Below are 27,929 nucleotides of genomic sequence, written 5' to 3'. Positions count from 1 at the left end.
TGTCCACAATTAGATCTTCAAAATACTCACTTAGAATATTCTTTACAATTGCAGAGTACTCAGTTCAGTGCATTTTTATCTTTGGCATAATTTGACTGTCTGGGATGATATTTTTGCAAAGATCTACTAGATGATCGCAACTGTTGAATGATGAGTGACAACAAAGAAATAATGCTAACCTCCCTTCAAAATTCGCGGTCTCATCAGACTTTTTCGCAAGCATATTTGTAATAGGAACAGCCTTATATGGAACTGCAGCAAGATGTTTCTTAGTTTCGTATGCTTTACAAGCTGACAATATTTAGCAGCTATATCACATCTGCAAAACTTACAGTGGCCTTTTGTAGCATCACCAGGAACTTCACACAACCATTTACTAAACATTCCCATTTGCAATCACTCCCGCCTCAATTTTTGCTTGTAATTTTTGAAGAAGGGTATACAACTCTTTACCACAATGAATTACGATCAATCTTTGAAAACTTCCCACTCGCTGTCGTAACTACCAACCAGAACACTGTGCAAAGACTAAATTTTAGCAGTGCTATCAACTTTAAGGCAACAAAATGGTAGACTTTTGGGCCAAGTGACTGAATGATGTCATCTTGCATTTGAAACGTGTACGATGCTTGCACCAAATGTACAATACAATTCCTTATTATTATTATTACCCCAAGACCTCATGGAGACACCACACTCTCAGACAAGGCATTCCAATCATTCACAACTCTGCACAAAAAAAACTTGCCTCTCACTCCCCTATTCATACCCTCTTTATACAGTTTCCAGGGATGACCTCTGATTCTCCCCTGATCTCCCTATTCTCTGTAGAACTTCTCCACCATTTATCTTATAACAACCCCTTACCAACTTGTAGGTCTCTATCATATCTCTCCTCTTCCTCCTCTCCACCAGACTCTGCAAATTACATCTTTTCAATCTTTCCTCATACTCAACATTCCAGAGGTCAGAAACTACCTTAGTCAGTTGCCTTTGGACCCTTTCTAACATCTCTTCATCCTTCTGAAAACCCGGTGACCAAATCTGGGCACAATAGTCTATGCGTGGCCTAATCAAAGCCTTATACAATGGAACAAATCAAATGCGAACATCTGGAAAACTTTCAAAGCAATTTCTTTAACAGTAAGTTATAAAAGCAACTAAAAAGAGCTGAAACTAGTTCTGAAGCAGCTAGATTTGGAGCTAGGTGCTAGATTAAAATTTTTGGAGCTAGAGAAGGGAAAAAAGAGCTAGATCTAGCTCCAAAAGAGCTAAATTGCAACACTGGATATAAGGCTGTTTACTGTATTAATGATGCTGTACTGCAGAAGTGGAAGAGATTTGAGAGAGTGAGAGATGGGTGATAGAGTGAAGTTTAGAGGGCATATTGCAAGTGGTGCAAATACTGCACAACATTGTAGTGTCACTATGATAAGAAGTCTTTTTTTCAGCCATTTTCTGTCCACTGCTGGGTGAAGGCCTCCTCCAGTTTCTTCCACCTTTCACTGTTCTTGGCAATGGTTGAACAACTTTTCCCAACAAAATTTGACAATTCATCGCTCCACCTTCTTTTAGGACATCCTCGGCCTCATTTCCCTTCTTTTGGAATCCAGTTCATTAGTATGGTGATCCATTGCTCATCTCTTCTGGATAGATGTTTGGCCCATTTCCATTTTTGTTGCTTGTGGGTGAAGAATAATGTCAGTGATATAAGTTTGGCTTCTTATCCAGGTGTTTTGCTTTCTATCTTTTAATGTGATGCCTAGCATTAACCTCTCCATTTTTCTTTGAATTCTTTCTTTTAAGGTTACATGGTGATCAGCATTCATATTTATAAATTTAGGGATACAAAAATACACACATGTTGAAAAGATTATTTTACTAATTATCAATAAAATAACACTTGATGTTTTGATCCCTATATCGAGGTCATCATCAGAAGGATACATGCATATATGGACCAAGCTACATGCTCTAGCCCTGTATACTGGTAAACTAAATCTACGTAGTTAATTAATCTTTTTTCTAGCCTGACATCTAGCGATAAAAAAATTATTAATAAAAAAAAAAATACAACTACAATAAACTGCTGAAGTCCTTATGTATTAATATTCTTCTTAATTTGTACAGTTCTGATTGTTATAATATGATTTCCTTCAGTTGCTATTGAATGTTATAAATGCTTCACCAGGTTGTCTTCTTGTAGTGGGATTTTTCTTCGGCTTGTTTACATTGTTATACAGGTTGTAGATGGGTCCTCCACATTCTTGGAATCGTTAAGCCATCATTTTTATTGAGATTTGGGTTATGTTTGAGAATTTCACAACTCTTTAAATTTTCTCTCAAACCAGGTTTTGGTGCGGTATGGGGACTTGGTATTTTTCCAAACAATTCTGTGGTATGTTTGGAGTGCGTGGTCAGAAAGGCCGGTTTTTCCAAAATGTAGGTATTTAATGTGTTGTTTGTGTTCGCCCTGCCTAATTGGGATAGTTTGCCCTGTTTCCCCTATGTATGGTGTGTTACATGTGCATTGTATTTTGTATACTCCTGGGTGGGCTAGGTGTGGAAGAGGATCTTTAGAAGAACTGATTAGGTGTCTTAACTTAATTGGGGGTTCAAAGGTGGTTTTAATGTTGTATTTGTGTGGTGCTCTGTCTATTTTTTCAGAAATACCTCTAGCATAAGGAATGGCAATAGCATTCCTGAAATCTTTTTTGTTCTTACTGGTATCTTTGTGGAGGATCTTGTGAATAGTTTTTTTACTGTATCCATTTTTTATAAATGTTTGGTTGATGATCTTGTATTCCTGGTTTAGAGCTTGTTCATTAGAACAAATAGTTTGAGCTCTGTGTTTAAGGGTGCTTATGACACCTAGTTTTAATGTTGGATGGTGGTAAAAATTTTTGTGTATGTATTGGCCTGTGTATGTAGGTTTGCAGTAGACTGAGAAGGAGAGACAGCCAGAGGGAAGATGTGTGATGAGCGTGTTTAGGAACGGAAGAGAGTTGTTTTTTTCTATTTCAATGGTGAATTGGATATGTTTATGTTGTTTGTTTAGGTGGCTAAGGAATGTATTTAGTGCTTTGCGGCCGTGGGGCCAAATGGCGAAAATATCGTCGACATATCTGAGCCAAATTTTGGGCTTTAGACATGCTGCTTCTAGAGGACGTTGCTCAAAGTCTTCCATTTAAAAGTTAGCTATGGGGGGGGGAGTGGTGAGCCCATGGCTGTACCCTCTTTTTGAAGGTAAAGGATATTTCGTTTTGCCTGCACGAAATATCCGGAACGGAGTACGTGGGCAAAGAGGGCCGTGATGTTGTGTGAAGATAGTGTCATTGATTCGGGACATTGGTGAAAAGGGAACTTATGTCAAAGCTGTCTAATAAATCTTGGTCATTGAGTGTAATGTTTTTAATTTATTTATGAAATGTTGTGTATTTTTTATGTAGGAAGGGGACTGACCTACCAATTCCTTGAGTGTGGCTGCTAATTTTTTGGCTAAGTGATAATTCACCACGGCGCTTAACCGCATGAAGGAAGACTTTGTTTCAAATCTAGTCAGCGACTAGAAGAAATTTTTCTAAGCCTTTTTTCAACCGGTTCCCAAGTTAGTCGATCTCTGGCATGGGCAAGCGGGTTTTTTCTCCCAGAAACTTGGGTTTTTCATCCTGTAAATTCAAGAAAATCGACCTTAGAACCCACATTATTTCAGACATTACATACGAGTGTTAGGGTTAGGAACCACAAGATGGCGGCACTTGTTGAGCTGTCTCTCTTCACTGTGTGTCTGTTAATTAGTGATAGCCTTGGGCCAGCTATCTCTGATTGGGTACCAGTGGAGATTGAACTGCCCACTCAGTCTCCATAAGTTAGATAGGGCTATAAACAGCCTCGCCTACTCCCTATATATATGGGAATAAAAAGGCGTTAGCTGATTGTTTTTTTCTGATTGTTTTGATTGATAATTTGGGACGTAATGGTGTGTCTGCTTTGTGTATTTTTGGCAGGCCATAAATTCTGGGCACGTGGGCATAATGAGGTATTAATTTTATTGTTGTTTCTTTGGGCCATGTGTGGATGGATTTGATTAATTCAGTTGTTTTCTTTTTGATACATTTTGTGGGGTTGTAGTTTACCATTTGGTAGGTGTTGTGGTCCGATATCAAATTGTTCATTTTTTCAATGTATGTTGTACGGTCTTTTGTGTCCCTAAATTTATAAATATGAATTTTATTTGAATTGTTGCTAGTTTATTGGCCAGTGCTTTTGTTAGAGACCAAGTTTCATAACCGTATGTGATGACAGGAAGTATACACTAGTTAAATGTCTCCCTTTTTAAACAGAGTGGGACAACATTGTTTTGAAAAATGCTTTTCAATTTTCTGAATGCACTCCAGGCAAGTTGAACTCTTCTATTTTCTTTTGGAGTCCACAGTTCAGATCAATGAGAGCAATGACCTAAGTATTTTTTTTTTTTTTTTTAAATAACGAAACCTGTGGTGCGTTCATAATGAGAAGAAACACACGTATAAACCACAGTGAAAATACTACTACACAGACCAAACCTAAACCGCAACGACGTTCTTACTATTCTTAAAGTATGGGAAATTATCATACAAAACTGAGTTAAATAATTAACGCTTTTTTTTTTTTTTTTTGTTGTTGTTGTTGTACTACTTTAGCACATTATGCACGTTTTAATGAGATTCTATTGTAATCATGCGCCCTAACTGTATGTTATTCCTAATTTTTGTTTAAATACTGTACTGATGATGTCCTAAGATACTTAGGATGAAATATTTACAATTAAATAATTTTCACTGTGGTGTGTTTCTTCTCATTATGACCTAAGTATGTATACAAAGAGACTTTCCAAGAAATTGTTTTCTATTATTATGTTTTTTGGTGTTACAAAATTATTAAACATGATTTTAGTTTTTTCTCGCTTTATTTTTAGACCAACTTTTCTGCTTTCATGATATATGTCTTCTATCATTATATTAAGCTCTCTGGAGTGTTTGCAAAAATTATGATATCATCTGCATATCTTAGGTGTGTTAAGTTTCTGTTATTAATTTTTATACCAAGGTTTGTCCAGTTTATATTATTAAATATTTCTTGAAGGACTGCTGTGAAGATTTTGGGTGATAGAGAGTCTCCTTGTCGGGCATCTTTTTCAATTGATATTTTATTGCTACTCATGTGAAGTTGGGTTGTTGCAGTGTGGTATATTTCCTGCAGGAGGAGGTCCATATATTCTTCAGGAACTCTCTGATTCTGGAGTGCTTTGATTATTGTATTAGTTTTGATGGAATCAAATGCTTTTTCATAATCAATAAGGTCTAAAGGGAAGTTTTCTTCTGCTTTTTCTGTTATTTGTTTTACTGCATGAATATGATCAATTGTGTTAAAGCCTTTACGGAATCCTGCTTGTTGTGCTGGTTGATTTGAGTCTAGAAGAGGGGTTAACCTGTTTGTTATTACTTTTGTGAGAATTTTGTACAGATTGGAAAGAATGCTAATTGGTCTATAATTCTTTACTACTTCTTTGTTTCCTTTTTTAAAGAACAGTATCAGAATAGCATTTTTCCAGTTTCCTGATATCTTCTCCTCTTCTAGGCATAGATTGAATAAGTTTGTGACATGGTGGTGAATTATGTTGTTTCCTCCCCATTTAATTAATTCTCTGTGAATTAGGTCTTAGAATTAGAATGTGAATTAGAAGTACACTAACATGTAGGAATAATGAGGTGGTTGTGCACTGGTGAGACTACACTTGGACTATTGTTCTCAGATTTAGTTACCTGGTTTTTCAATGTGATGTGGAAACATTAGGGAGTGACAAAGACAATAACAGGGCCTTGGAATGCTGGCTATGGAGAGAGGTTGAAGTCATCTGAATTGCAGAGTATGGTGGATAGGAAGAAAAAGTGGTAATATAATAGAGACGTGTGGTGAAGAGGGATGTGAGGAGTAGATTTTATATGGAGAATTGTCAGTGAATGGAGCGCATTACCAGAATATTTGTTAATGCAAAGAGTATTAAGGATTTTAAGATTCGATATGATAAATATGTTGTCAGTTGAATGAACCTCCCATGATGAGTCTCTCAACTCCATGCACGGTAATAATAATAATTCTAACAGCTGTTTTATGACTTAAATATAGATTATATATTGCTGAATATCATGTCCTATTTTAAAGTACATAGTAGTAGCGTTTACAAATATCTTTTCTCATCACCTTGTAATATTATTTTTTGCCAGTCTACAAAACATAAATACAGATCCTTGTTATATTACCATTATTTCTTAACTATTTGTCTTAAAATGAAAGTCTGATCCTGACAACTGATATTTGTCCTGAACCTATTCAACGTATTCTTCAAGTTGCTTTTCCTTGATTTTCCTTAGCATTTTCTCAAGCATACTTGTATAAATAAGTTAATCTTATCCAGAGCACTTAGGAAATTTCTACATAATTCTCACATTCAATTTTATTTCCTGTTTTATAGGTGAATAATGAGAACTTTATTCTTGTAATTTGACTTTCTGACCACTTTTATGTTTTATATTTGAGCATTTCTGGTTGAATATTATTTATTCTAGCTACCTTTCCACATTTCAGATTTCTGATGGCTTTTTCTACCTTGAGTGTTGATGTATGTTCTTGATTATTGCATTTCTGTTGAATACTTTCTACTGCTATTTTCTCTTTTTGTTTTATTTAATAATTCGTCAAAGTAATTACTTCAGACATCTAGAATATCACAGTTTTAGTGTAACCGTTATGATCTCTGATTTCATTTATAGACTGTTTCCTCTGTTTCTAATGTTTTTTCCAAGTCTCCTTAACATTTTGCCACCTGCTGATATTTATTAGAATTACTATTTTCCTGTATTAAACCACACACAAAGAAGTTGATATGAAACTATGTCTAATTTAACTAGTTTCGTGAAAAAAAATTTTCATTCACTTCATTAGGAAATTCACTTAGTTCAAAGTAAGAAAGGTGACAGTCACATGGAATTTGGTTGTGCCAGGAAGAATAAGAGGGGATTATTTATCTTTAGAAGAATGGAAACTACGATGTTAAAAGGAATGAATGTCGCCACTAGATCAAAACTCTATTATATCATGTTCATATTATATGCTTTAAACTGCAAGAACTTCTAGATATCAAATGGTATATGCATCTCACTTGCTTCTCAGAGCAGACAATAGAACATAGTTTTGATTCCTATAATCTGAGCACAAACAACAACAACAATAAAACAGTATGAAGAGTTCCTACCTCATATATTTCTGGCATCTCAGAAACAATCTTTAGAATCCTCAAAGAGTATAATCTATTGACTATTTTTCAAATTATTCTGCAATCAGTATGATTCGTGTTTTTTAGTTTTCAGCTTTTTAGACATTTTAATTATATGTTTTAATAAAATATTTTTGAAATTACTTCATAAAAAATTTCTCTTAAATCACTGAAATAATGCCATATCGTAGTGTTATATTATAATATAGTTTCCTGGTTTTAGAGACTTGCTGATGCAGCTGAAATTGCTATTGAAAAGTATACCTATGACAGTGGAATTACAGTAAGTATATCTATTGTACACTATCAAAAGTAAAAAGGTTTATGATTATTTAGTAATAATTTTTTTTCTAAAATTCATTTTGTGGCCATCTCACTCACGAAAGATGGTAAACCTATAGTACACCTGTTAATATCTTTGTAAAGAGACTGTTTTTTTTTTATCATGAGTGTTAAATAAATGTACAAGAGTTCAATCTGATTGATGCAATTACTTAATTTGTAGCTTTTAGAATCCAGGAAATGATTGACTTGAGACCAAATAAAAAGATATATTTAACAAAACTGAATAAAATTATATACAGAGAAAACGTAATTAAATTAAAAGCTACAAAACTATTCGGATCTAAAACCTAAATAGAAACTATACTTTAAGATCTCTTTTATCTTTAAAGGAATATTTTCATTCTCTCACCAACTCATTCTGTTAATAATTTGTTTTACATCTACTTAATCAGTTTACTAGACTGAACATTTTATTTGTCACAACAAATTCCTACATAAATGTTCATTAGAGTCAGTTCTTTAAAAGGCCTTTTCTCAAATTATAAAACTTCTTAAATTCCATGTGACTATGCGGTGTTTCTTTATTTAGCACGTATTGTTCAATTCATCCTCACTGTTTCACTAGAGTATAAATATTTTCTTACTATAGGCAATTTTATTATAAGAAGCACAAATTCTAAATTGTTTATCAGAGAAAAAACGGTTTATTTTACTACTTTATGAACAGCAGTGCATCAAAGCAGAGTTTTTCATTAAAGCCACTTTACAGTTTCAGATTTCACTAATTCTGTCACTTGTTCCAAGAAAAATTAATTGATGTCACTGCCATCCTTGAGTCAGAAGATGAAACTTTCCATTTTGAGTTTCTTCAGACATCAAAATGGAACATCTACTTAATATCTCCTTTTATTTATTATTCACCTGTTGACAGTCTCATTTTTCCAATCTAAGGATTCACCTTGTTAACATTTCCTTTTTGGAATCCTCTGTTAATATATTCTGACTCTCAAGTTATTAGAACCTTCCTAAAATAAAATTCTCTGGTCTGCAGTCTTAACACGTTCGTTGCCATTCTCCTTGGGCATAGTTTGTTCCCGCACGTCAAGTGCTTTTGCATCTTCAAGGTCACTACGAGTAATCTAGTAGCTGGCTTATCTGACAGAATTTTGTTTTATACCCCAACTACGAGTAATCTCGTGTCACCCGCGTCTTCAAGGTCACTACGAATAATCTCGTAGTCGGCTTATCAGACAGAATTTTGTTTCATACGCCAACTATGACTAATCTTGTAACACTCCCACCTATATATTACATATGCTGACAACTGTGTTTATTGCGTCTAGTCTCTAAAAACCTTCAGTTTTGCCATAACCAGTAAAAGAAAACTTACTGATAAAGAATTAGAAGCTTACGCTAATATGAGCAATGATGAATTTAATGAATTCCTCATCACAAATGGAAGGATAAGAGGGAAGTTCTTTCCATTTCAAATATGCACAAATTTGAAATGGCTGGAGTGAAAAATCGGAATGGTAAAATTCAGTTAAAACCAAATATCGTTAGGGACTATAATTTGGATATGTCAGGCATTGATCTTTCTTATCAAATGCTTTCTTACTATTCCGCCTTACGAAAAACAATTAGATGGCCAAAGAAATTGGCAATACGCATTTTTGATATATACATTCAAAATGCGCATACATTTTATAATATAATTACTAGAAACGCAATGACTGCGTTAAAATTTAGAGATCAATTTATCTCAGTTTTTGTTGGAATGGATGAGCTTATAGCATCACAGAATATCAGCAGGATTCAGGATCGTCATTATTTGGAAATTTTACTACCTACAGAAAAAAAAGAATCGCTCGACAAAGCCATGCCGAGTGTACACGAAACAAACAACGATGCAGAACACGTTATTATTGTTCTGTTTGCCAGGAAAAACCACCATTGTGCTTGGAAAATTGTTTTAAAGTGTATCATTCATAATTTGAATAAATTGTTTTTTATTTTATTGATTTCATTTTATTATTTTTATTGATTTTATTAGTTTTAATTTGATTTACAAATTATGCGTTAACTCGTGCTTGGCATAGGAGGTCGGTAATCGACATACGAGTATATTTGTAGTTGGCTTCTGAAGCACATATATAATATACCATATTTTAGCTGAAATTATTTCCCTTCTACCAAGCAGCCCCCAGATGTGCTCTCAGCTTTATTTACAAGCGAAGGGTCCAAATTAAGGTACTTATACTAAGGGTTAACTCATGCTTGGTATAGGAGGTCGGTAATCGACATAAGAGTATATTCGTAGTTGGCTTGTGAGGCTCATATACCAACTACGAGTATACTTGTAGTTGGCAGCGAACGTGTTAAACTTTCATTCTCTCTTCATTTTTCCTCTTGTTATCCTAGTACTGAATGCTATCTCTGTCAGCTGTTAATCACCTATCAACCTCTTTGGAGAGCATGTGCACTTGCTCAACTAAGCAGAAAGCAAGACGTCAGTAATGGCTGACATGTTATTGTTGTTAGCAAAAAGAGAATGTCTTTACGATGAGCAACAGATATCACTGTATACTTAACAGTTGTGAATTAAAATAAAGATCATTGAAATTATTACAGCTATTTGATATCCAGTAAGTACAATAAATCCCACATACGTTACATATTTTTAAACTTATATATATTGGGCACATTGCAAGTACTAATTTTACATGGTCATGAATCCAAAACTAATAAAATACTGATGTAGAAAAACAATTGTAAAAAGATTCATAATTATAAATGATGACTGTTTTTACATACCAGTACTCTAGATATGCTGATGGTTAGCTAGATAATAAAGGAATTCTAGATAACCATGGAATCCTACTCTACAGACTAAATATAACTTTCTTTGAAGCCACGTCATGCTTCCACTAAGGAGAATGGTGTCATGTCTTGTACACTGATATTTATCATGCTGTATGACACCAACATTGTATAATGAATATTCATTATGGTAAATTCTGGAAACACACTTTATTAGGGTAATAACTTTATAATATTAACACCAAGGTCCATTATGACCTTAATATGAAGGTAAAAACAATGGGTAGTTGACCTTGGTGTTAAATATTAAATTAAAGTTATCACTCTAATAACTTTAATTTACCTCTCTGTTATGCAGTCTCCAATAAGGGTTGAAACTGGTGATATGGATAGAAGAGTGCTCGATGGACAAATACCAGAAAGTAGTATATGGATGAGGAGAATCCAGAAGAAAGTATGTGACTAGTGGTGTGCAACAGTGCTCTATGTTAGGACTACTGTTGTTTAATTTGTACATAAATAATATAGGAAATAATTTGAAGGGACATATTCAGTTGTTTGCTGATGATGTAAAGTTGGGTAGGGTAATAGTTAATCATGGTGATGTAGAGAGCTTGTAGGATGTTTTAAATAAGCTGACAATATGGGGGAAAAAACATAATGGATGTCAATTTAATGTGTAAAAGTGAAAAGTTATATGTATTTTGGGATACAAAGATTACAAGTTGTGTACCACATTTAGGGAACTGTACTCCAGGAAATCGATGAATACTAGGGATCTGAGTTGTAGTAGATAGAGAGCTGAAATTTAGAAGCCATATTGTTAATGGGGGTGCTTAAGGGTCAAAGCTGTATAGCTGAGAGGAGACCTCCACATAGCCTTTAAAGGAATGCGGAGAACTGACCAGGGCTTCTGACTTAATGTCCAATCCTCACCTTCTTGTGGTGCACCCTGTTGGCTATCTACCTGGATACTGAACGAACGAGGATAGGCTGGCAATTTGGGATTTAGCCGACCAAATTGTATTCTTAATGGCTTAAACCAATATACAAAATGATGGTACAACATGACAAAATTTCATGTTGGCGTCACCCGGTTAACCCTCCCCCCATTGTTTTTGCCATGGAACCAGGGCAAACAGCGAAAAGTCAGCTACTGGAACAAATCTGAAAGCACACCCCAACTCAACATCACCGGAGTTAAAGATCAGTACTATCAACATAAGAAGCCTGAATGGCAAAGAAATGAAGATTCTTATTTTTAGAGGGACCTGTGGCATAGTATAATTATAAAAAACAACACGTAAGTCCACAGTAATAATTTTAATTAATAAATAAGGTGGATATTTCGTACTAAAAATAATAGTACATCTTCAGTGTTACAAACAGATAGAAATTAATTTATTTATTAATTAATAAAAAAAAAGCTCACGACATCATATTTTAATAGGTGATCCACCGAATATTTGTTACTTGTATTCTATTTCTATCTGTTTGTAACACTGAAGATGTGCTATTATTTTTAGTACGAAATATCTACCTTATTTATTAATTAAAGTTATTACTGTGGACTTACGTGTTGTTTATAATAAAGAAATGAAGCTTGCTGAGGAATTAGATAAGTACCAGATCGACATAATAGGGGTGACTGAAACAAAAAAGACAAAAACTGGGGAGATCTTTCTGAGCAATAAATACAAAATGTTATACTCAGGCAATGACAATCAAGGAAAAGAAAGAGTAGCCATAGTATTCAACACAAAATACGAGGCTAATCTTCTTGAATGGCAGACAGTCTCATAGAGTGATGTGAGCAAATATCAGAATGGGGAACTGGACAATGAGACTTTTTTGTGCCTATGGTCCCACAGAAGGTTCTACTAAGGTAGAAGTGGAGGAATTTTTTGATGCTTTAGAAAAAGCAGCTGACACAATGAAAAAGGAAAAGTTAGTCCTTATTGGGGATCTAAATAGCAGAGTAGGAAATAATTTTGTCAGACATACAAAAATATTTTGGGAAAATTTGGAGAAAAGAGCAAAGCTAATAATAATGGCAAATACCTGTTGGATTTCTACTCAGGACATGGACTGGTTATTACAAACACAATGTTCCAACATAAAAATGTGCACAAATTCACATGGAGAGAAGAGGCAAGGGATAAGAAAAGTCTCATTGACTATGTTATTGTTGTTGATCCTTTGCAGGACACCAGAGTGTACAGAGTATTTGAAATTGGAAGTGATCACTATTTAGTCTTGAGCAGGATAAAATTGAATTTCATATTGAAAAGAATGATGACATGTAAGAAAGTTTTAAAGCGAATAAAAGTTGAGCAGCTCTCAGATGTGAACTGTAGACTAAAATACACAAAGATTATTGAAGAAACAATGAAAGATTTTAATAATAGGAACCAAACCTTGCAGCTTCAGTGGTGAGCCTTTAAGAAAACCCTAATTGATTCAGCCAGAGAGGCATGTGGTGAAATTGTCTGCAAGGATAGAAAACTCAGAACTCCATGGTGGACACAGGAAGTTAAAGAGGCGGTGAAGGAAAAGAAGAAAGGATATCAAAAGTTCCTGGCAAATAAGTCACATTGTGCTCTTAGAGAATACAGAGACAAATGTAAGAAAGCTAAACACTGTGTAAAACTAGCTAAACAAAAGTCATGGGAGGACTTTGGCAAGAACATAGGAAATAAATATCAAGAAGTGTTGAGATATTCTGGAATATCTCAACACTTCCTGCAAGTTACATAATGCAAAACTTTCTCACATAATGCAAAACACATATCCTTGCGGATATGTAATGTTGAGATACTGGGATAGGAGTTCCCCACCCCTGCTTTAGAGTCACCCAGGGAGATACTGGAATAGCTGAGATATCCAATGTCGAGATATACTGGGATAGGAGTGTTGGTAGCTTGCTCCACCTTTGCTATGAGTTGCCTGGTGTTGTACTACTTACCCAGGTAAGATAGTACAACACCATATTCAGTTCTGAAGATATTTTCAGGCTCAGACTTTGTTTTCTCTCACTTGGATAAAGGATTAAACTAAATTTATTATATTCTAACCAAGTGAAAAATAAACTTTCAGCATCTTTCTCTAGATCCAAAGTAATTTAAAAAAAGGTGGCAAACCTTTTGGCAACTCCTATAGGTAAAGATGACCTTGCTATTGCTTCTGCCTGGTATCTCCAACTCTGAGCCTGGCTCCCACTGAAGAGACCTCAATAAAGGTTGAAACTAGTCTTGGTAGTGGCCAATCCCTTAATGCATAACATTTTACATATCTGCAAGGAGATGTGTTTTGCATTATCTGAGATACTGGGATAGGAGTGTTGGTAGCTTGCTCCACCTTTGCTACGAGTTGCCTGGTGTTGTACTACTTACCCAGGTAAGATAGTACAGCACCATATTCAGTCCTGAAGATATTTTCAGGTACAGACTTTGTTTGCTTTCACTTGGATAAAGGATTAAACTAAATTTATTATAGTCTAACCAATTGAAAAATAAACTTTTAGTAATAAATCGTCATGTATGAGGTTCTTAGTTTAATAATAATAATAATAATAATGCAAAATAGATTTATTATATAAAAATGGAAGTTGCAACATAGCAAATTATAGACCTGTCGATATCTCAGAAATAGTGATAAAGATATTGGATGAGTTGAGTGAGGCCAGAATTCAGTAATGGAGAGAGACGAATATGACTGGGTGGTGGATAGGACAGTTTTTTTTTTTTTTTTGAAAGGAATGTCATGCCTTAGTGATTCACTATGTTCTGTAATAAAAGGACAGTTGAGTCAGATAAAGTCAGAGCTATACCATGTTATTGGTAGGCTTAGCTGCTAAACTCAGGAAGGTAGTAATGGTAATCCGGAGATTTTATGGAATGATTTGGATAGAATGACATTTTGGACAATGGATGATAGTTGCTAGTTCAGTGTGGCAAAGTGTAAGGTATGGGCTAAAATAATTGCTAGCTGTATATTATAATGATAGGAATGTAGTGCAAACAAAAAAAAAATTGAGGTCAGGAATTTGGGGGTAATTCACAAGGAGTTGAGTTCAGGGGACATAATAGAAGTGGATAGAATAGTATTAAAGATAACTTTGGATGTTTTAAATTACGTTGATAAGTAGAGAACCATATGAACAGGTTACACCTTCTTTATAAGGGCATTAATAAGACTACATCTGGCAACCAAAATCTGAGCATTACTGCACTCATATTTGAATGGCTGGATTTCATGAGGATGAAAAGGTAGTGGATTTAATAATATATTGCATTTAATTTAATCACCCCAGTCCCTAAGGCTTTTTTTTCTTTTCCACGTTTTCTTTATTCCTAAACTTTCTTTTGCAGCTTTTGTCATTATGATTTTTAGGTTGGACCATTCTTCTTTTATGTTTTGATTTTCTTTTACCATTAATTTAAAATTTATCATCCAGTTCTTTATTCTTTTTTGGTACAAATCTTTAATACTATTATCGTCTGGAAGTTTGACGGATTCAAAATTTCTATTTTCCTTATGCTTTTTTGTTGTTTTCCATCTTGGTTCCCATTTTATTTTTCCAATTAAGAGGCAATGATCTGATTCTGTTTCAGATCCTCTATATACTCTTCTATTTGTTATCATTTCTGACATTTTGATATTGCTGATTATGTAATCAACAATGCTTCTTGTGTCTCTATGTCTTTATGTTTGAAGAAGGATTCATTATTTTAAGGTTATTGCTTATAGTAAAATCCCTTAATCTATTTCTATTCCTATTACATTTAAGTTCTCCTATATGTCCTATGTTTGGTTTTTGTGGTTGATTGCCAATTCTTGCATTAAGATCACCTGTTACCAAGATGTGATCCCTAGGATTGGTCTTATTTAAAATGTTCTGTAATTGTGTGTAAATTTTCTGAGTTGTCCTCTTTTCCTTCTTCGGGTGCATAAGTTCCAATTACTGTTATAGACTCTGCCTATTTTAATTCTCATTTCTATTATTCTATCGCTCCAAAAATTGTAATGGATTATATTGTTTCTAAGAGATTTATGTAAAAAGATCATTACACCAGATTTATCTCTCTCTTCTGCTTTCACTCCACCATATATATAGATGTAATTTTCAGTTTCGTTTGTTCCTCTCTGCTTTTTTTTAGATTCTGTAATTACTGCTATTTTTACATTTCTTTCTTATGATGCTTGGTCCAGTTCTATGATTTTGTGGTAGATACTTCTCACATTCCAGGTAGCTATATTCCAATAGGTGTATTTCTCCTTTTTTTTTTTTTTTTTTTTTTTTGTTTTCGGTAGTTTTTTTCTCAGATTCTTATTCCCAGCTGGTTCATTACCAAAAAAGTCTGTCCATTTACTATCTTCATGAGTCTTTTTAGTGAGTTAAAATTTCAACTGAGAAGGTTACTGGCCATCTGCAGCCTAGCTGGGTGATGGGGCTGCCATCTCGAGGCCTTCAAGCTTGCCTTAAAGTAGTAGGAGGAGATTTTAAAGAGAAGATATAGAGATAGATTAGAGATAGAAACAGAATGACCGATAGCCCTCGAATACTCTAATAGCATTAGGGTCATAGTTAACAACAGCTGGTTGAGGAATGCCATATAGGAAAGGTTAAAGAGCAAGGGGGGGGGTCTACCTCAAAGAAGAGGAAGGAGAGAATAGACCCAGCTAGGGGACCATGAGAAAGCCACTTCCCTTGCCATCGAGATGATAGCCCCTGTGGCCCTGTTGGTCCACAAGTCCTTATTCAACATATTTGGATCACCCCACCATATCTGGTGGGCTCCCCTATCTGCCACCCAGGGGACATGCTCTCAAGAAGTTACATAGTTCTCCGAGAGGTATTATTTATATATATATATATATATATATATATATTCATATTTTTATAAACTGACTTAGATCCAAGAGTTAGAACAAACAGTTAAATTTATTCACAACACAACATATTTCGTCGGAAGGCCAACTTCTTCAGGCGTTAAGACACACAGAAAGCAAATAAAAAACACTATAAAGAAACATTGTGTCACTTAAATTTGAGTATTATAAACTGCAGTTAACTTTGAACTGGAGCTATAGTCCGTGTTAAAGTTCTATTGTTAGGCATCTGCGTATGTGTGATTTCACGAGTGCATCAGAATCTGATAACAGAGTTGAATGAGTCTGGTAAATTGTAACTAAGGTTACTGCTTATATGATGAGGGTCCATGACAATTTCCTTAGACTCGACTATGCAGCGTTCTACCTCGCCGTGACATATATGAAGGTTTGAAGTTGTTGTCCAGTTTTATCTCATGTTGGCAGCCTTCATACACACACACACACACACACACACACACACACACACACACACACACACACACACACACACACACACACACACACACGTTATGTATCTTGTATATTAATGATATTTTGGATTTGTCAGGATAATTAATATACAGTTATTTGCTAATGATGGAAAAGTAGATAAAGGACATTTTTTGCAGGCTGATCTAGAAAAAACTAGAAGACACAAGTGAGATTTTATGCTCATGGCAGGTGTGTGTGCATGCATGCATGTGTGTGTGTGTGTGTGTGTATGTGTGGATTTATAGTCATACCTGGAAATCAAGAGTGTGGTTAGGAAGAATTTGAGAATTGAGTTTCTTCTCATGATGTGAGTGTGTAGAATTGGCAGATTGCACAAAAGCACAAGTATCAATGGCAGAAGGAATTGTATAGGGTGTGCTTTGGACAGTTGAGATGGGTTGTGATAAGGAGAAATTTGGGGTCAGTCAGAAACAAGATGAGATTTGGATGTCTGCAGATGAAGATGCACATCATTTAGGTTGGTGTTTATACCATGAATGTTGATGAAGTGAACATGGAAGAAAAAATTTTTATAAGATTTTTTTTAAAGTTTTTAAAATTTTTTGAGAGAGGTTTGTTATTTAACTGCAGTAGCATCGCATTTATTTAGGTTTACACTCATGCTGGTATTACAAAGGTGAAGTGAAAAAGAGCAGGGAAACATGCAATGAGAAGAAATAGACTCTTAGACATATCACTCATACAGAGAGCATTCAATTTCCATGTGGCCTTGACAGCATCCCTTGCATATCATTACACAGCCTCAATCAAGGCACAACCCACAGCTTAGATAAGCTAGATTATGCACCAGCTGATTAGAAAGCCTCCAAAATGTACGAAATCTAGTTTGGTCCTATACATTATTTGGAAGCCAACCTATGGAACTGCTTTGCTGCTGTACCCTTGAAGATGGAGGTGCTGGCTGTCTGTCTGTATTATGCTTGGCATTCCCTTGAAGGGTATCACTCCCATTGTATGTTAAATGACTGGGGAGGTGGAGAAGAAAAAGACATGGAGTATAATTGTGTATCCCCCCCCCCCAACTAATCCATTCTTTTCTGAATGCTCCAGTATTGTGATGACATTTAACATACATATATATTAAGATTTATTTTGCTAACTTTTTTGTTCTTTGATATAGAAAGAAAAAGTGGAATGGGCTAATATGAAGAGTTTTGTAGATAATGATCCAAATCTTAGCTACAGTGAAAAATTTAAGAAAGGAATTAACTTATCATATTCCGGTGTTCATGTTCCTTTGGAAATCTATGAAGGATGTAAGTATGTAATTTCTTGCTGAATTTATACAGCTAATAAATTAAAATTTTATTTAATGTACAGATTGTATTTAATGAATAAAATTATTTCATATATGAAATCAAGGTATGATAAGAAATTGAATAATTCCATAATGTAATTGTTTTTCAGCATCAATTGTATTGGTTTATCCTTTTTTATAGATCCTGAAATTCTGAATGGAATACAGTGGTCAAAAGCCCTTGATAAAGTTTTTATTGAGAATTTTCAGAATGACCCAGAATTGTACTGGCAACATTTTGGTAGTCAAACTGGTTTTATGAGAAGTTATCCAGGTAGGAAAAACTGAATGCTTACATTCAAGTGAGTAGTATTGTTCTTATATACAAGAGTACTGCTAATGTGTTTTGGATTAAGTATATAATATTTTAGCATAAAGACTAGTATACTCCATCTAAACACAAAAGATTGCTAATTATCTCATTTCTTGCTATATACACTCATGTTCATAGAAACTGCATCACCTTACATAAGTACTGTTTTTAGTAGTTAAATAGTCATTTTCATCAGTTTGTCATTAGTCATTGTATTGCACATCTGTTATTTCCACCGGTTTCTGTGTAATGTAATAGTTGCTGCTATTGTGTCAGAATTTTTTATGCTATAAATAGACGTGAAGAGCTAGTTTTCGCATTTTCATGCTGAGATTGCTATGGCTAGTTATGTGCAGTTAACACCTTGCAGAAAAATTGCGATTCAAACTTTGAATAGAGAAGGCTATTCCCCTTGTGAAATAGCTAAAAGGGTGTCCTGTAGTCAATCTACTCTGGTAGGCTGCTGTCAGAAGTAAAAGAAACAAGATCTGCTGAAAGGAAGAAGGGGGGGGGACAGGAAGAAAGCCACTGTCTACACCAGGGGTCAGGAAACTTTTTTTGTGAACCAAAGAGCCATTCCACGAAAAAAAAAAAATTAATAATAAAATTTTGGGAGCCGCAACTTCAATTCGATTTTTCCGGGTGACTCAAAGTTAGTTCAAACTTAGGTAAATTTATTTTTAATTCAGTACTTCCAGCTATCAAATACTACTTTTATGCTTGCATATAATTTTTTTATATGTTCAATAAATAAAACAACATTAACATTAAGTTTGATTATGTTTTTAATCACAAAACATGTTTAAGTAAGAATAATATTGCAAAAAAAGTCAGAATTTGTATTGCAAAAAGAATTAGTCCCAACAAAAATACAATATTATGTATTTTAATAGATATTTGATTGTTTTAATTTAAAATTCACTAATGAGACTTTTGATTTTGCATCTTCTCAGCCAATTTACTTAAATCTGGATTGTATGTCGTGCACTTTAATAGTAATTCGGCTTTCAAACTTTCATCAGTCAATTTGTTCCTATACTTATTTTTAATTTAATTCATTGAAGAGAAAAATTGTTCACAATTGTACGTTGAACTGAAAAGAGTCAAAACCATAAAGCAAGTCGCCTGGCATTTGAATAATTAGTTGGGAAAGAATTCCAACATTTAAATATAATTTCCTGTGGTGTTTCTTCCATAATTTCCTCATTTTCTTCAATTTTTGTTACCATTTCTTGAAGTGTTTGTACCCAGATTCTTTTATTCTGAATTTCCAGAAGCTCCATTTGTAGTTCTTCAATTGATATTCCGGAAAAGCTTCAATATCTAATAATTTTAAATTGCAATTTAAAGGATGTAATATAAATTTCATCTCCCTGATGTTTTTTAAAATCATGAAATCTGCTTGTAAATGAATCTAAAATTACAGTAATCATTTCAGCGAATATTTTGCAATCAACTTTTTCTTGATTTAAATTCAATCTATAATTTATTTTTGAAAATTATGGAGACAACTACGGTGTTTGAATAAAAACTTTAGTTTAATATAACTAAAATCTACATTCGACGTTTTGACCTTTACGTCAAGGTCATCTTCTGGAGCATACAACTATACACAGTAACAAGCTACACTACAATCAAACTGGTTCGTTAAAGACACTGACCAACCGCTACAACAATTGTTGGCCTGACTTCTGGTGAATAAAAAAAAAAAATAAATAAATAAATAAAAAAAAAAGAAATATATATATATATATATATATATATATATATATATATATACACATATTATTAAAAAAAAAATTATACATCAATGCTTGAGTCCTATTATTAGTGTTATCTCTTGGTTGTAGTAATACATTGGGCACAACAAGTATCTATCTATATACATATATTCACAACATGTACATTCCAGCCAGTTGGGTATGGAATGGTTTCTAATACTAGCTGAAGATTGGCTAGAGTCCTGACTTATGCTGGATCTTATATATTAGGTAGGCTGAATGTGTGCCATCCAGATCCTTGGAATTTTCATGCCATCTTTGTTGTTGATATTTGGGTGGTTTATCAGGATTTCGCAGGCTTCCTTAAATTTCCTTTCGTACCAGGTTTTTGTGCAGTGTAAAGAGTGGGTGCTATTCCAGTTGATTTGGTGTAAATTTAACTAGGAAGGTTATTATCACAAATTTACCTGCAAGTAAAAACACAAATTCAACATAATAACGTAATAAAAATTAATTTGTGCATAACATTACCTGGCACTAAATTAAACACCAGTTTAGTACCACAGTAAATAAGTTGACTAACAGAATATTTATTTTGACAGTTAAAATCCGCATGTATCTAAAAACCGTGGTGTTTGATAGGACAGCTGATCAATTAGTTCAAATTTTCGCCGTGGCGCTAGTTACCTTAGGAAGGGTTAACATTTAGCGGTATTTCAAATGTAACGTAGCTGTCAGTTGTTCATGTCATAAAATTTCATGCATAACACACGTCACATGCATAGTATCCAGCACCACGAACAGGCCGTATCAAAAAACAATATTTAGTTTGTTTGTATTAATTATGTATCTTTTAATTCAATATAAAAGAGCCGCACTTTGTTCAGCCAAGAGCCGCCGGTTCCCGACCCCTGATCCACACCATGCCAAAAGAGAAAGAGAGAGATCGAGTTCTAAAGTGGCTCTACCTCAAAAAACAGCATGCATCATCCGGAGAACTGAAATGGAACTGGGAAGAAAAAACAGGAGTTGTGGCAAACTCCGTAGCTGTGAGGAGAAGATTCATTCGACAGGGACAGATTGGCAGGTGCCCTAAAAAAAAAGAAGCTCTTGTTAACCAAAAAATTGAGATTGGTTTGGTTAACTTGGTACAAAGAGCATGCAAAATGGATTAGTGGACAAGAGTAATTTTTTCCGATAAGAAAAAGTTTAACCTGCAAGGAGCCGATGGCAGTCAGTCAGTTCGAAGATGATCAGGAGAAAAATTCAACCCTGACTGTCTGCTGTCAACACTCAAATTCTCAGCCAGTCAGATGATCTCGGGCTGCATGTTGGTTGCTTGCATTTTACAAAAGGTTCAGTGAATGCAAAGTATATCAGAAAATTTTAGAAGAATTGCTGCCTACTATCAGAGACCACTTTACCATAACAACAAACTGCATCTTTCAAGATGACTCTGCCCCTTGTTATGGTGCAAAAAAAAAGTGTGTAAGTAATGCTATTATAACTGTAAAATGAACCATACAAATTGAGTTTAATACCTCAAAAAGCTTTAGTTTCGATTGCAGGTTAATAAGTGGCTCAATGAACACTCAATTCAGTGACTACCATTGCCAGGAAACAGCCAAGATCTCAACTCTGTTGAGAATTTGTGGTACCAAATGGAGACTGAAATACACAAGAAGCTGAAAACACTTTGGGAGCTCGAAAAAAGGGTACGGAATCAAACTGACAGTTGCATCCCTCTTGAAAATTGATTTTGTCAATTCCCCATTGATATCAAGCTGTAATAAAGACAAGAGGAGTACCCATGAAGTACTAAACAGCAAAAAAAAAGTGAATTTTTAACTTTGAATATTAGTAAAACTGTGTAGTTGGACTAAATTTTGATACTGGTATTTGTTTTTCCATTGAAAATATCACAGTCCACTCCAAGCCATTATAAGGGTATGGAACCATGAATTGACAGTTGCATCCATCAGAAAATTGATTTTGTCAATGCCCCCTCGATACCAAGCTTTACATAATAAAGACAAGAGGAGGACCCAAAAAGTATTAAACAGCAAAAAAGTGAATCTTTAGCTTTGAATATTAGTAAAACTGTGTAGTTGGACTAAATTTTGATACTGGTATTTGTTTTTCCACTGAAAATATCACAGTCCACTCCATTTTGAATTTTTTTGCAAATTTGTCAAGTTTGTTGTCATTCCCTAATTATGTCACATCTTTTACTAAAATGAGCCAAATATTAATCAAAAATAAAAATGTTATATTACCTTCTTCATTATTTGTGGCAATTAGTGTTATTATCACTTTTCAAATAGGCATTCAAATTTAATTACCAAAAAAAGATGGTTACAGCAGGTGATGCTGTTTTTATGAACACAAGTGTGTGTGTGTGTGTGTGTGTGTGTGTGTGTGTGTGTGTGTGTGTGTGTGTGTGTGTGTGTGTGTGTGTGTGTATCTTTATCTTTGCAGTGTTATATAAAAATAGTATCAACTAACAGAAATGCATATTTATTAAGCATTTGGAAACATCAAACCACGGAAACAAAAAGCCACGTGAAAGTGCCTGATATGCCTACCATGCAAAGTAAAGATGGCAGCAACAAAGGCTAACAATGAAAGATTACTTCTCATCCCATCAGCGTAGTGCAGCTGATAGCCAACAAACCGAAAGAAAATACAAAGTGCCGCAGTTGCGAAACCGAAGTTACCGAAAGGAAAAAAGGTATATCGTGTGATTTCTGTTGCCACTGGCTACATACTTCCTGCGCAAAAATGATGAATCGACATTCAAGCTTTTTCTCGAACTGAACCAGCCTTTTTTCTGTTTGATGTGCCTTCTGTTAAACAGCTGCTGAACCTAGGCAAATGAGTTGAAAATCTCGAACAACACCTTAATAACACGATCAATACTTTCTCATCCAAAATCCGAAAGTTGGAAACAAAGCTTGAGATACTCGATGACTAGCGGCCGATCTCAAGTGCATCTGTACCCGCTAACGAACTCCGTGATTTAATCACATCAACGGTACACGCGTTGCTCGAGGCTGAAAATAGGAGACTCAATGCCGTTATTCTGAACTATCCAGAGGAAAACTGTAAATCTTTAAAAGAAGAAGGTAGCAAACTAACAGGTGAATGCAACTTCGATCCGAGGAATATCATCAAATGTCATCGCTTTGGTCCCATAAACAAAAGAAAGGATGGAACGAAATTTCCACGTCTCATGAAAGTGATCTGTGAAACACCGACAAACACTTTCAGATTAATAACAGCGATGAATAGCAAGCTAAAGGACGGTTGCCCCAATCGCGTGTACGTGCTTTGAACAAAGGGAACAAAGACGCCAACTTTGAAGACAGCTAGAAGAAAAATGACAAAATGGAAACAGTGCTGGACCATAGACTACAAACAAACCAAACTAGTGCAAAATCCAAGTGACGCCACTAGTAACGACCAAGGAGACCAGTATGCAGGAACTGCATAGGGAATGTGCAAGACTCTTGCGTCAAAGCCATGCTCCACAGCCCCTTGCATATCCACTACACCAACATCTGTAGTCTCAACTCCAACCTTAATAGCATTCACTATCATCCACAGTCAACCAAACCCCACCTACTCTTTTTAACAGAAACTCAAATTTCACCTTCCCCCGACACCATCCATCTCAACCATCCAAACTATTCACTATTAACTACTTTTGATTCAAGGGTGGTGTGTGCGCAAATATCCTCTCTGACATACCCTGCCAGAGAGCACCTAACCTAGAATAGTCCAATTTTGACCTTCTTTGGCTAAAGATATCCTTTCCCCACTTAGTAAAATTCATCTGCTGTCTCTATCGCTCTCCCAATACCACCAACCACTCAGAGCTCTTTAATTTCCTCTCCTGAAAAGTTGATTTCCTTCTTTCCCACTATCCTAATAGTGAAATCATCCTCCTAGGTGATTTTAATGTCCATAACACCAACTGGCTTTCCTCTTCCATTTGTACATATCCTGCAGGCAGAGATGCTGAAATATTTTCCATCACTAATGATAGCTCACAAGCCGACCAGAATACCAAATAACCCAAATCACTCCCCAAATACCCTATATCTCTTCCTTACCAATGACCTTTCCAAATATACAGTAAATGTAGTGAGTTCCCTGGGTAATTCTGACCAGATCTTAGTGCTCATCTCCTGGCCCATGCAACAACATTTACACAGTCACACCTGCACAAGAGTAGTCTGGCATTATAACAGTGCCAAATGGGACAGCCTCCGAGACTACTATGCTTCATTCTCATGGTTGGACTATTGTTTGTTTGAAGTCTTCCAATCCAAACATATGCACCGAACCAAAGTAATCCTCACTGGCATGATAACATACATTCCCCACACCAATCTGAACTGCCATCCCCTATCCAAACCCTGGTTTTCCAAAAGATGTGCCAAGGATGTACTAATGAAAAACCAGGCATGCCACAACTGGCTCAAATTAAGAACTCCTTCAGTGCCTATACTGAAGCCCAAAACAGATGCAAAAAAAATCATCAACGATTCCAAAACAGAATTTGAACGGGCAAAAAGCAGGAAACTGTCCTAGTGGCAGCCATGCCTTTTGGTCTCTTGCCAAAGCAGTTGGTTGCAAGAGACCAACTGTTTTGGCAAGAGAAAAAGCTAATCTCCTGGCTTCACCCTTTGCCTGCAATGCAAGCATAAACGACAATGGCAAATGTTCCCCAGTCATTCCAACTGCCCAACATACAATGTCCCCTGTATCCTTTTACCAGAAAGAGATCATAAACCTGTTGTCAAAATTTGACACAAAAAAAAACCCTGGCGCTGATGGCATTCCTCCAGTTGTCCTGAAGGTCTGTGCAGGAGAACTGACTCCTATCCTATGCGGTATGTACACACTATCTTACTCCACTTGTATATATACAGGGTGTTCGGGATAAATTTGACAGTTTCGTAAGGAAAAAGAAAATCTTCTTTGTATCTATTAAATTTAATGAATTGACAAAAAAACATTACAGGCAGAGTTAATTACAATACTATCAACAAGATTTACTCAAAATAACCACCATTAGCATCGATCACAGCTTCAATTCTGCTTCGGAACCTCGAACAAGCTGATGCTACAGTCTCCCTGGGAAGGGCCGCAAAAACTGTTTTAATTTTATCCATTAACTGGGCTTTTGTATTACTGGAAGTGCGATTGGTGTCTTTTTCAACTGCGCCCCATACAAAATAATCCATGGGGTTAAGGTCTGGGGAGTTTGGAGGCCAAACATTTGGACTGGTGAAGTCGTAGAAATTTTCAGACAACCATTTTTGACTTTTCCCAGAGGTGTGGCAAGGGGCCGAATCCTGCTGCCATACATACGGCCTACCATTGGCTACCCTTGTTATCCAGGGCTTGACTACAGTTAGCAACTCCACGAACAAAGCCCGAATTCCAATGCCAGGGTTCTTCAACACCTGTTCCTGCAGATTTGCGAGGAATTCTGCTGTACGAACGCAATCAGATCGTCTGCTAGGGATCTTTCTTCTTGCTACATCCTCGTAGTCACCATTGCAAGTCTCTAGTTCATGCCTGATTGTTTTTACTGTATTCAGGGAGCATTGGGCAGCAGTCGTAATATCCTTATTTTGATGGCGGGCACGAATCATCATGATACAAGTTATTCTCTTCCATGATTCAGGTGGGTTCCAGCTATCCATCCTTTCTGACATCTTGTATATGAATGAAGAAGGGTCCAAACTTTTAAATGAAGAGAAGTGTGTGTTAATACATGTAACTTACGGAAAAATATAATTAATTATAAATATGTCAAATTTATCCCGAACACCCTGTATATATATATCGCAAGGCCTGATAATTGGCCTATATTCAACCCATTCCCAAAAAGGGAGATAAATCACTGCCATCTAACTACCACCCTATCTCACTCACCTCAATCCTATCTAAAGTGATAGAAAAACCATCAATTCTCAACTACTACTCTACCTTTAAGGTACCCAGCTATTAAGCGACCACCCGTGCAGATTCCGCTGATGTCGATCAACAGGTGACCTGCTCTCATATATCACTCATCTCTGGTACCATGGAAAAATTTGGCTAATCCCAAGTAATTGCACTTTATCTCTAAAGCCTTTGACCAGGTCTGGCACAAAGGCTTACTAAGCAAACTTCCATCATTTGGACTGTCTCAGAACTTCTGCAGATGGATTGCCAGCCTTCTGTCTGGATGCACACCATGTGTAATGGTAGACATCTCCCTATCCTCCCACTATCCAACTAATACTGGGGGTCCCACAAGGTTCAGTTCTCTCACCGACCCTCTTCCTTCTCTACATCAATGACCTACTTCAGTTGACCTAAACCCAATACACGGTTTTGCAGATGACATCACATTGCACTCCTCCCTTTCATTTGATAAACCTTATCCTACACAACTTACTTCAACCCACAGAACATCAACCACAACTTCCCTTAACGCAGACCTCCAAAACATTGGGACTCAGATAACCTCGTCAACTTCAACACTAGTAAAACCCAATTCTGTCTTATTTCCCACAAAAAAGAACCATTTTCCCTCAGTATTATTTTTGGTAACACTCAAATTCCCAGACAAGATGTAATTTCTCTTCTCAGAATTACCATTGTATCAGGCCTCTCCTTGGCTTAAACACATCACAACCATTGCGTCCTCAGCTTCCAAAAAACTAGGCTTTCTCTTTCGCTCAAGACGTTACTTCACTTCAAAACAGCTGTTGACCTTATACAAATCGCAAATCCGCCTAGCTATCGAATACTGTTCTTTCGTTTGGAGTGGGGACTCCTAAAAGTTCCCTCAAAATGCTTGACTCAATACAGAGGAGAGCAATTAGACTGATAAATGATCTATCTCTTACCGACTCACTCCTCCCACTTTCACATAGACATTTAGTCTCTGCGATTTGTATATTCTAGAAATATTTCCATGGGAAATGTTCATCTGAAACAGCATCAATAATTCCCCCACTCTGTACTAAGCACATTGGAACATGTACAGCTGCTGCCCAACATCCTTTCACAGTACACCTTGAAACCCACAGAACAAGTTTCTTTTCTTCCTCCTTCATCCCTGCTACTACTGTACTGTAGAACAGTCTTCCCCTGAGGTATTTCCCAAGGAATACAATATACAGGCTTTCAAATCAAATGTTAACAAGTTCCTCCTTTCCCATTCCACTACCCATATACGGTACTAAAGTACTACAGGTTGACCAGCCAACCTCTCGTATAAGGGTCTAACATTAAAAAAAAAAAGAAAAAAAAAAGGAGAATAGCTCTATCTGTATTAATAGACATCCAAAAATAATTACAATAAAATAAATTAGTTAATAAAATATTTTTAAATATAAAGAATTAATGAATTACAATTTACAGAACACACGAATGGTGAGTATTAGTCAATATAACTTTCTAAAATATTTTGATTTTTGATTTTGATTTTGTTCCACTGAATCCTTTGTTTTACTGATAATGCATGGTTTGCTAAACCGGATTTATCGGATTCTTCAAGTGCAATATATGCTTAACATTCTTCAAGTGTTCTCTGCCAGGTTGTCAGGAAAACGACCGAGAGGAAGACCGAGATATAGGTGGATTGATACGGTACAAAGTGCTTTAGACGATAGAAATATAAGATCTGATAATATTGGAGTGATGACAAGTAACAGACTGAATTGGAGGAAAATTGTAGATAGGAAATTAATAATGATGTAATTTTTTTCATGTAGTACTATCATA

The 27,929-nt window shown here is 35.6% G+C and overlaps 1 protein-coding gene across 1 annotated transcript in view; it reads left to right on the top strand.

The window, feature by feature from the left end:
• The window catches only part of LOC150106523 (voltage-dependent calcium channel subunit alpha-2/delta-2-like), a 174,232-nt gene that overhangs the window by 58,580 nt on the left and 87,723 nt on the right, over positions 1-27,929 (top strand). The window contains exons 4-6 of the mRNA XM_090393426.1: positions 7,539-7,598; positions 17,928-18,063; positions 18,247-18,378. Of these exons, the coding sequence (XP_090249552.1) occupies positions 7,539-7,598; positions 17,928-18,063; positions 18,247-18,378 (328 nt within the window). The remainder of the gene's footprint in view (positions 1-7,538; positions 7,599-17,927; positions 18,064-18,246; positions 18,379-27,929) is intronic.

Source organism: Typopeltis vanoorti, chromosome 5 (genome assembly GCF_054136105.1).
Source record: "Typopeltis vanoorti isolate ZY-2024b chromosome 5, IOZ_Tvanoo_1.0, whole genome shotgun sequence".
NCBI lineage: Eukaryota > Metazoa > Arthropoda > Arachnida > Uropygi > Thelyphonidae > Typopeltis > Typopeltis vanoorti.
This window is presented reverse-complemented; position numbering and strand designations above follow the sequence as displayed.